This window comes from Sus scrofa, chromosome 16 (assembly GCF_000003025.6).
Source record: "Sus scrofa isolate TJ Tabasco breed Duroc chromosome 16, Sscrofa11.1, whole genome shotgun sequence".
Lineage (NCBI taxonomy): Eukaryota > Metazoa > Chordata > Mammalia > Artiodactyla > Suidae > Sus > Sus scrofa.
Genome location: NC_010458.4, coordinates 55584617 through 55595202, shown reverse-complemented (window position 1 = coordinate 55595202; position 10586 = coordinate 55584617). Strand labels below are relative to the sequence as shown.

General features: G+C 52.5%; 1 protein-coding gene across 1 annotated transcript in view; it reads left to right on the top strand.

Moving 5' to 3' along the window:
• The window catches only part of WWC1 (WW and C2 domain containing 1), a 176812-nt gene continuing 166226 nt past the window's right edge, over window positions 1-10586 (top strand). The window contains 1 exon segment of the mRNA XM_021077057.1: window positions 1-154. Coding sequence (XP_020932716.1) covers window positions 36-154 — 119 coding nt within the window. The 5' untranslated portion in view covers window positions 1-35.

The window sequence follows — 10586 nt, the reverse complement described above, 5'->3', positions numbered from 1 at the left end:
AGCTGCATGGGGGAGCGCGGGCCGCGCTCGGGAAGATGCCCCGGCCGGAGCTGCCCCTACCGGAGGGCTGGGAGGAGGCGCGCGACTTCGACGGCAAGGTCTACTACATAGACCACACGAGCCGCACCACCAGCTGGATCGACCCGCGAGACAGGTAGGACCCCCGGAGACCCCCTCCTGCCCTAGGAGCCACCAGCCGGGACTGGGCAGGGGATGCAGGGGAGTTCTGCGAGCCTTTTGCGCTTTCTCCACTTTGCCCCCCCCCCGCCCCGCCCCCATCTGCTTCTGGACCCGCTGCTCCTGCCCCAATGGGTTGCTGGGAGGAGGGGATGGCCAGTGAGTTGGCCCAGCCCGCCCCACCGCTATCCTCTGATGGAGGACTTAGGCCCCAGCTGGCACCTGCCAGGAGTTTTGACCTTAAGCTCTAGCCCCGCCCCCCGCCCCCCTTCTTTAGTTCGGGCGAGGAGGGGTGCTGCTGCTGGGGGAGCTACCTAGCCGAGTTATGCTGGGGCTTCCCGAGGAGGCTTTTCCCAGCACGGGGTGGGGGAGGGAGGATGGGGAAGCATATGATTTGGAGGGGGTGGCAGGCACCCAGGATTCAGTGGGAGACTGCTGGAGGAAGGACACTGCTTGCAGAGGAAGGCAGCCTGGAGTGTGATTTTTGACAGGTGCCTCCCGAGGCTCCGAGAAGAGCACTGGAGCAGTCTGGGGGCCTGGAGGCCGGGAGTGGGAAGGAAAGGAAGGAGCCAGGGAGGGCTGCTGGGGAGACTGGTTGTCCAGGAATCTCACAGCAACTTGGAAGCTGTTAGGATGTAGATGGAGGTGAGATGCCTCTGCAAAGCCCTGCCCATCTCCTTTTTCTCCTCCCTCCCCTCCTCTGGGGACCAGGGTTCTCAGCCCTGCACCAGCGTGTCCTGACCTTGGTGGGCACCAGGCCACCAGGCCGGCTGGAGCACGGGATTATTTACTTATTTATTTTTTTGCTGAGGCAGGTGAACGGGGAGATGGCTGGTGTGGCTCTTAGCTTCCAGACTTTCTCCTGATTTTGACTGCTCGACATTTCTTTGCACACATGCACCCCCTCCCCATGGATATCCTGGAAGGAGGGGAGCATCACCCTCTGGGACTGCTTTGTTATCCTTTGTTGTCACCTCTGTGGTCAGTGTCTCAGGAATGTGGAATTTTCACCTGGTCACTGTGACCTTGGGTGTCAGGTGCCTGTAAAGCAATGGGAGGTGAAATTTTGGGGACCCTTTATCTGTGGCGCTGGGATAAAGGTCCCAGAAATCCGGGATGAGGTTGTGTTGCAAGGTGAGGGTTAAGAAAAAGAAAAAACGGAAAGCAATGTGAGATTCCCCGCAGTTTCTGTGAGCACTTGGGTTCATTCAACATTTACTGGGTGCCTACTGCGTGTTCGCTACCATGCTGAAGGTGTCATGCATTTAATTGGGAAGGGAAATTGTTAATGCCGGAGAGCATCCTTGGCAAGCTGCTTTAACCTCTGAGCCTTAGTTTCCCTGTTTGTCAGACGAGTGGTTTGCTTGGAGGGGGAGGAGTAGTAGTGGAAGCGTTAAAAGTTGAGGGGCCATAGACGATCAGTGTCCAGCTCTCATTTTCAAACACGAGACAAACTTTGAGGTCCGGAGCTGGGGATTGAGTGTTTTGATCTTCCCACCCCTCTGCCTTATGCTAGGTTCCCTACTAGCTCTCAAGTTCCTAACTTCCAAATTTGTGGTCCTGATTCTCTTTCCTTCCTGATGCCCCCCCCTTCCCCCCCGGGTCCGTTGCCCTAGGGACTTTGTTACTGTGTGGTGAACTGGGCAGCCCCTTTCCCTTGTCCTCTCCTAAAACGGACATGAGATCAAGCTTCTGTGTCCTCTCCCTTTTGACATCCCAGCAGCTACTGAGTCCAGTGTGCTGTTAGCAGTTGAATGTCTAAGGTGTTGCTAACTCAACCTGAGGCCATGCATCTAGGAACTTTGCTGGGGTACTAAGAGGATAACACAGCTATAGAAAGCTTCTCGGAGTTCCCGCTGTGGTGCAGCGGGTTAAGGATCTAGCATTGTCTCCGCAGGGGCTTGGGTCACTGGTTAGGCATGGGTTGGACCCCTGGCCCGGAGCAGTGGGTTAAGAATCCAGTGTTGCTGCAGCACTGGCATAGGTTGCAGCTGCAGCTCGGATTTGATTCCTGACCTGGGAACTAACATATGCCTTGGATGTGGCCAAAAAAAAAAAAAAAAGAAGAAGGCAAGCAGTATGGCTTTTGTGGAGAACTGACTTAGCTAGTGTATAATTTCCCAAATTTTAGTGTTACGTGGACTACCATTTTTGCCGTACCCATCTGTGCTATTGCTTACTTAATCCTTGACTTGAAATCCACCAAGTTTGAAAATTTCTTAGCCACTTTTCACAAATGCGAAACTAGTAACATCTGTTTCCAATGGAAGGGAATCTTTAAAAATACAGTGGGAAAAAAAACCCCAAGGCCATTATATTTGAGCTCAATCCTGTCCTGCCCACAGCCCCAGCAGCAGGCCTGCGCAGCCTGTGTTTTTAGGTAGGTTGGCAAGCAATGGGGGAGCTGGAAACATACGGGTGCTTAATAGAGCTGCTTACTTTCTTCACCTTGCAGATCACTGGTTTTAATGCTGTGCCTTTGTACCTCTGTTTGTCCCCTTGCCCCTTGGGACCCCTGAACTTAGGGCACTGAGGAGTTCTGAGCTCACTCCTGGAGTGGGCCCCCTCTGAAAGTTTCGAGAAAGAGCTGAGCAGAAGGCATCACTTTTGGCTCTCTGGCGGGTTTGTTGTTGTTGTTGTTTGCTTTTTAGGGCCGCTTTCGTGGGATATGGAGGTTCCCAGGCCAGGGGTGGAATTGGAGCTGTAGCTGCCGGCCTACACCACAGCTCATGGCAACGCCGGATCCTAAGCCCACTGAGGGAGGCCAGGGATCGAACCCTCAACCTCATGGTTCCTAGTTGGATTCGTTTCCACTTTGCCACAGTGGGACCTCTGCTCTCTGGAATTCCCCTCCTGCACACCCAGAAGGGATTTCTGCCCTCTTGCCCCGCCTGTGTGGCCTCGGGCAAATCACTTGACCTCTCTGAGGTGCAAGCACTCCATTGGTGAGAGAAGGTTGCCAATGCGGTCTTAGTGATTTCGCAGGCTCCTTGGCCTCTCTTTTCCCCTCCTGACTCCATGGCAGAATTGGAAAGGGGCTGTAAGGAGGAGAAAAAAATTCAACCACGCTAAAAAGAGCCAGACTTCTTTTTAGGTGGCGGGATGGGGGGAGAGAAATTCTGCCAAGGTAGTCACCTCTCTGTGGCTGATTAATGCTGTGAAACAATATATCACATTAAAAAAAAAAAATCCTATTCCTTGAGCTGTGTGTGTGTGTGTGTGTGTGTGTGTGTGTGTATACACTTTTGTCTTGGCTTTTTCCTCACCTGAATCAAGGAGGTATGCCTGCCCATTCCCCTGAATTTAAAAGAAGTCAGTCAAATGGCCCTTCAGTCAGAAAAGTGATTTCTTAGCCACCGAGAACAAAATAGCGTCTCGGGTTACCAGCCCTGAAGAATGTCTTGGCACATTCCTCCCTCTGGGCCCGAGCTGTTTTGTGTGCTGTCCTGCATGGCATGGAGGCTGCTGGGGGTAGGGAATCCAGTTTTCAGCTTCCCCTTTCACCAGGGGGTTTGGACGAGCTGCCAGGCAGCCAGCCTTGCCAACTCTCTCCCCTTCTCACCCAGGGGAGGACCGGGAGGCCGAGATTCCTGAGGACCGTTGTCCCCAACAACCGGAGAGGGGCCAGTGGGCAGCTCGGGCCCTGCCTACTGGGCCAAAGGCTCCGAGGGCACCACGGGCTTCTCCGGAGGCAAGGCTGACCTGGGAAGGGGACAGGCCTGTGGTCCCCACCTCGTCTCAGGTGCTGCAGGTCAGGCCTTGGAGCAGCGCTCCTTTAGCAGAGTAACCCCCAGATGCTTCTGGGAGCTTCCAGCAAAGGGTCAGCACTCGGGTGTATTTAACTTAGAGGTATGCAGAAACAAATATACTGAGTGTTCTCGGAGGAAGAATGGCGTTTTGGAGCTGGCCCTGCCGGAGAAGCTTCCCGAAGTCTAGTTCCTGCTCATTGGGTGGTTTGTGTTCAGATCTTCTTCTAGGAACCACCTGGGAGCTCTGTGGGCACAGTTTCTGGGTCTCTGTGATCCTTGCTGGAGGCCCACTTAGCCGGGTGGCCGTGGTGAGAGGACCCAGCAACTCCTGTCATGATTTGAGGAGGAACTTTTGCCAACCCTGTTATTTCAGGCAATAGTCAGACGTTGGGTCTACAGCAGGCAAAAGATCTTAACCCCCTTCTGGTCACAGACTCTAACAGAGGCTAAGATTTCTCGAAGGAAAGCATGAATGCAGGCACATCATTTTCTGGGGATTCGAGAGCCCGGGGTCGTAATCTCTGCCACAGATTCATTTAGAAACTGCTCATCCCTACCTGTTTGCCTTCCTGGGTAGCTAGGTAGGACATGATGATTGAGCATTTGCTGAATTCAGGCCGTCTGCTGAGAGCTTTACACGGATGGTTTCTTTTAATCCCGCTAACAACCCTGGGAATAGGTAGAATTATCTACCTGAGAAACCTGAGGCTCAGGGGGGCCAAGTGTGGGCAACACCACTCAGCTTCTGAGGAGCTGAGATGCAAATGCCAGGCCTGCGGGCTCCAGAACCCACGAGTCTCACCACTCAGCTGCCTGCGGAATCCATCGCTGAATTTAGACCTCTGCTCCACTGCCTAAGGAATCTGGCCTTGGGCTGTGGAGCCAGGACAAGCAAGCATGATTTCACTTACCTGATCCCATTCCGGTGTGGCCAGGCCATGGTTACTTAGCAGTTTGGAAAATGCAAAGAGGTTAAATCTTAGAATCCTGGTGTCTTGTATCTCCTGCTTGCTACCTGAGTGACCTTGACAAGTGACACTCAGACTGAGCCTCAGTTTTGTCTTCTCTAAAGTGGGGAGATGCACACAAGCCATCAAGGGCCACTTTGAACCTGAAATAAGCTCAATCAAGTTGGGCAGCTAGCACAGAGCCTAACATGCTGGAGACACTTGGCAATTGCCTCTTCCAGCTTTTACTAGGAAGTACTGAAATTAAATGGTGATCCAGCTCTGTAGCAGTTTGCAGCCGGGAGGGACCTTTCCTGTCACTTAGTCCAAGCGCCTCGTTTCACTGGTGACACTGAGACTCAGACACTGGTGATTTGCCTAAGGTCCCATAGCAAATGTCAACCTTGAGTCTCTGGTAGAGGTCGCCTTTCCTCTTTGATGTAAACGTTTCCCTAAAACATCAGACGCAGTTGCTTCTCATCCATTGTAATCATTTGCGAATATTTGATGCTTGTGGTTGTTACTCTTCATAATCCCTTTTGACTGTGCAGACTAGCAAGTTTCTTTCCTTGTGTCACAATCACTTGTGAGTCCTGTCAGAGGAATGTGTTATAGGTTGAGCAGTTGAATTGCAAGTGAATTACTGTTTTTATAATCAGTTTCAATAGATTTAAGGTTATTGTCAGCCTCATGTCGCTTTCCACCAATTAACATTCCGACATGCTTTCTTAAGCGGGAATTATAACCAGCCTACCAGGGAATTTACCCAAAGCCTCCTATTCTCCATGCTTCTGCTCGAAATGATCCACTAATAGCTTATAGTTTGGGCCTTTGCAATTATTAGAGGGCTTTTCTTCTTCTTCCAAGGCTCGAATTTATGATCTGCACATTTCACGGGCGTCTGCGATGCGTGGGAATATCCTCTGTCATTCGTTGAGAAATAAGATTAAAAAGCGCTAATATGGTTAACAGGAAGAAATAAGCGGCTTTGGAACCCACACGCGAAGGTACAATAAGTGCTACATCACCTGAATATGGACTCTGCACCAAGTGTTTTATATTATCTCATTTAATCCTTTGGCCTGTACTGTGAGCACTGTGGTTTTCTTCATCTTCAGATAAGGAAACAGGGGCTTAGAGTGGTTAAGTATTTACACTTGCTGAAGGTCACCCCCCCCCCCAGTAGGTGATACACCCGGGATCAAGCCCAAGGGCCTGAACTCCTGCCCCCACAAGGGGCTGTAGCCATTTCAGGGTCCAGATGCCCTGTCCACAAGCTGGGCTGGAATGTTACCCCTGACTCCTGAAAGGAGGCGAATTCAGCTGTGGCCCTCAGGGAGCGATGTTGCCAAGGAGGCCTGATCAGAGAAGCTGGTGAGATCCGCATGTCGCCTTGGGAGCCTGTTGGGCACAAGCTCTGCCTTCGTGGGAGCAGCCAGCTCCCAGAGGGAGGGAGGGAGGGAAACAGAGAGGGTGGCGGAGAAACTCTGAAGGATGCAGCGCGGAGAGGGTTCAAAGCGTTGCCCAGTCGCCCGGGTAAACGCTCCCGGCAGCCAGGGAATTAGTAGCTCAGGCGGCTACTCTCTGTCACCAGCTCTCCTGCCAAACTGACTGATTCCCCAGCCCCCTGGGATCCCAGGTAGCTGTGCGGCACTGCCCTTTTGAGAGAAGAGAATCGGTTGCCTTAGTTACCAGGAAGGGTGGAACGCCAAGCTCAGGTGCTCAGAAGGAGAGACGAGGCTAGAGTTAAGTGGGAGTTGGAAGGTGGCCGGCGTGCTGCTGCAGAACTCTCTGGATGGAGGAAGGCTTGGTCAGGTTTTGGCAGCATCCGCAGGGGGTGCCAACTTCCTGGCGCTTGGCTCTTCCAGGGGAGTGTGGGGAGCTCTGCCTCCAGCTCATGAGGTCCTAACCGCCTGCCCCCTGCCATGAGCTCAGCAGGGTCTCTGGATGAGAGAAACCAACCCCCCCTTGGAGAAATGGCTCTGGTGGCATCTTCTAAGTCCTTCCATTTGGCCGGATCTGGGCTGAGTCTGTATGAAAAATTCGTGCTGGGTCTCTCCCAGCGTGGAGAGGACCCACCGACCGCACACCCGTAGGTGGAACAGCCAAAGGCCTCAGTTGCTGCTGCTGACAAACTTCTCGGTTGCCCTGAATCCCTGTTCCAGATCAGCAACTGGATACAGTGGCGTTTTGTTATTTAACCTTCACCAGCCGGCCATTAAGCCTCCAGCTCCTGAGCAGAAAAGCTCTTGCCAAAATAATCGGGAGGGAGGATGCGGAGGGGAGCAGCGTTCCCTGTCATTGTGTGGGGAGAACACAGAACATTCTATAAAGATGCTGGACCGGGAAGAGGGGGTGGAGTAGACAGGGCAGGGAAGAGGGCATAAAAAGCGCGTGTGGTGGGTTATGTCCTCCCACCTCCCCTCCCCACCCCCGCACCCTCCCCCCTACTTCGGTGCTTCTACCCATGACATCTCACCCTTGGAAAGAAACGGGATCTTTCAGTTTCAAATGTCTGCCAAAGAAAAAAGATCGAGGCTTAAGTTCTCATTCAATGGTCGGCCAGGGGAAAAAAAAAAAAAATGAAGCTGCATCAAGATTAGGGACACCTTTGTTGGCTTTTTTCTTCCCGTGCTCCATTCATCACTCTCTGGCAGCCAGGACACCAGGCCAACGGCAGGCAGCTGCTGACTTTCCCCAGCCGGCTGCCTGCTGTTGCTGGGCCTGGTTTGGTGGCAGCCGGGCTGTCCCCACACTGGCTTCCTTCCCCACCCAGGGGCGGTTACTTGTATGATTTGTCACTGGGGTGCCCTGAGGATCCACTGACTGGCACCTGACTTGGAAGGATAAAGTATCAAGATCCAGGCATCAGGTGGCCCTGGGGACAGCCTTCCCGTCTTGCATCTGTTGTGGCTTTTCTTGGAGAGTTAGGGCTCTGTGGGTAAGGTGCTCTGTAGTCCAGGAATTCTTCACACGTGCCCTTGTGTCCCTAAGAGTGAGCACTATAACTGGCACCTGGTGATTACGGGGACATCATTGTTATCTTTGAGTCCTCTTTTTAATTTGGGGGGGGCTTTAAAGGGGTGTACCTGCAGCATAGAATTACCCAGGGTGGGGGTTGACTCAGAGCTACAGCTGCCGGCCTACACTGCAGACACAGCAACATGAGATCCAGGCAGCTTCTGCGACCTACACCACAGCTCACGGCAATGCTGGATCCTTAACCCACTGAGCGAGGCCAGGGGTCGAACCTGCATTCTCATGGTTCCTAGTCGGATTCGTTTCCACTGAGCCACAAGGGGAATGCCAGTCTTTATGTAGTACCTGGCATGTGCCAAGCACACTTTGTTGCTTATGGTATTTTCCTGGCATTCTGCAGATGGGGAAACTGAGCCTAAGGCTGGCCACGTGACACACTCAAGGCCATACAGGTAGAAAGAGGCAGAGTTGGCATCTGAATCCAGGCCCATCAGGTTTCGAAGCCTTCTTCTATACCCTTGCAGCCTTTCTCGGTGCATTTGGAGAGAGGAAGGGAGGGGAGGAGAGGGAGCAAAGGAAAATGGAACTTTTTAACTACAGAGACATAAATAACATACCTATCAGCAGAGATCCCTCGTTCACGATGGAGGACAATGTTTGTGGGGTTCCGACCAGACATGGGTGTGATGATACCACACTGTTCCCCTGCAGTCGATAAGGCCTTCACAGCAATGGTCAGAGGACACCAAGTCAAGTCCTGTCTCCGTCATTTACATACAGTAAGTCCCCTTGAACAAGAGCCTCCGCATCTGTGTGACACGCAGGTAAGAAGAGGACCTACCTGCAGCCCCCGAGGGCAGTGGGAAGATGAAATGACATCAGACATTTCAAGTCTGAGCCCAGTTCCTGGTGCACACCCGGGCTTTCAAATGGGAGCTGCGACTAGTTAGGCTAGTTTACTCTCCTTTGCCTTAGCGGAGGGTCCAGAGCCACTGTCCCTTCCTGGCCAACTCGGGTTTCTCCCTGCTGAACCCAGGGCTCACCTAAGCCCTGATGACACCAGCGTCCGCCAACCACCCTGGGGCCCTCATTGTATAAATAAACCAATAAATTCTTTTCCCCCTCGTCTTATCAGAGGCAAGCCCTTCTTTGGAATTTCTGGACTGAAGTGACTCTTGGCAGGGAGCTGGCACCAGGGCTGTGTGAGAAGCAGGGATAGTGAATGGCAGTGGTCGTGGCCGAGCAAACACGGCTGACCTGGGAACTGAAGGCCCCTAGAATTTGTTTGTAACTGCTTGGAGATCCTGTCCCTTCCTTGTGCTTCCCTGTGTCGTGCCGTGTCGTTTCGGAGAGCTGTTGGCGAACAGCTGATTTTAGCGTGGAGGTGGTGCAGAAGGGCATTGGTATTTATCACGTCCCACCCTGCCAGGGGTTGGCCATTCATTCAGCAGGTATTTATTGAATGCCTACCAGGCTTCGGGCTTCAGGCTCCGTTGCCCTCGCTGAGGATCAGAGCAAAGTCCCTGCTGCGATGGGCTGTACCCTCGGGTGAGGGAGATGGGCAAACAGTTAAACAGATAAATTACATTATGACTGGGGCCTTGGTATGTGCTAGAATTCTTTGGCCCATCTCAGGAAGGTGGAGGGATGGCCCTGTCCGTGACACCTGTTGGCGGTTGTGGTGTGAACGTAGATTTGGATCTGGAAGACCTTTGTGCCTTCTCTTACCCAGAACCTGTTAGCATGAGCTGGGTGCTGGGCTGAGTGCTGGGAATGCAAGGGTGACTCAAGGGACAGCCCTCAAGCTGTGCACATGGAAATGCCAGGCTCTCTGAACCTTGGTTTCTTTCCTCTCCTGTTTCATCGGGACTCAATCATTTAAACAAGGTTATTGGAGTTCCTGTTGTGGCTCAGCGGGTTAAGGACCTGACATTGTCTCTGTGAAGATTCCGGTGTGATCCCTGGCCTCACTCAGTAGGTTAAGAATCCGGTGTTGCCGCAAGCTGCAGCAGAGGTGGAAAATGTAGCTCAGATCCTGAGTGGCTGTGGCTGTGGTGTAGGCTCCAGCGGCCCCCTAGCCTGGGAACTTCCATGTGCTGCAGGTGCAGCCGTAAAAAGAAAAAAAAAAAAAAAATATATATATATATATATATTGAGTGCCTATAAATGGATAGCGTGTCTGTCATATGCCAGGCATTGTTCCAGCACTAGAGATTCAGCAATGACCAAACCAACCACAATCCTGTCCTCGTGGAGCTTGCATCCTAGAGCAGCGATTGTCAAAACTTAGGAAAGTGCCAGAATCACCTGGAGGACTGGTTAACCTCCAACCCTACCCCTTCACCTTAACCCCGACCCCTGGTTCGAGTCAGCAGAACTGCTGTAGGGCCTGGAAATTTGCATCGCCAACCTGTGATGGTGCTGGTTTGTGCCCTGTGCTTTGCGAACCACTAAACAGTTGCTTTATTTTTTTTTTTTTTTTTTTTTTTTGTCTTTTGTCTTTTTGTAGTTGTTGTTGTTGTTGTTGTTATTGTTGCTATTTCTTGGGCCGCTCCCGCGGCATATGGAGGTTCCCAGGCTAGGGATCCAATCGGAGCTGTAGCCACCGGCCTACGCCAGAGCCACAGCAACGCAAGATCCGAGCCGCGTCTGCAACCTACACCACAGCTCACGGCAACGCCGGATCGTTAACCCACTGAGCAAGGGCAGGGACCGAACCCGCAACCTCATGGTT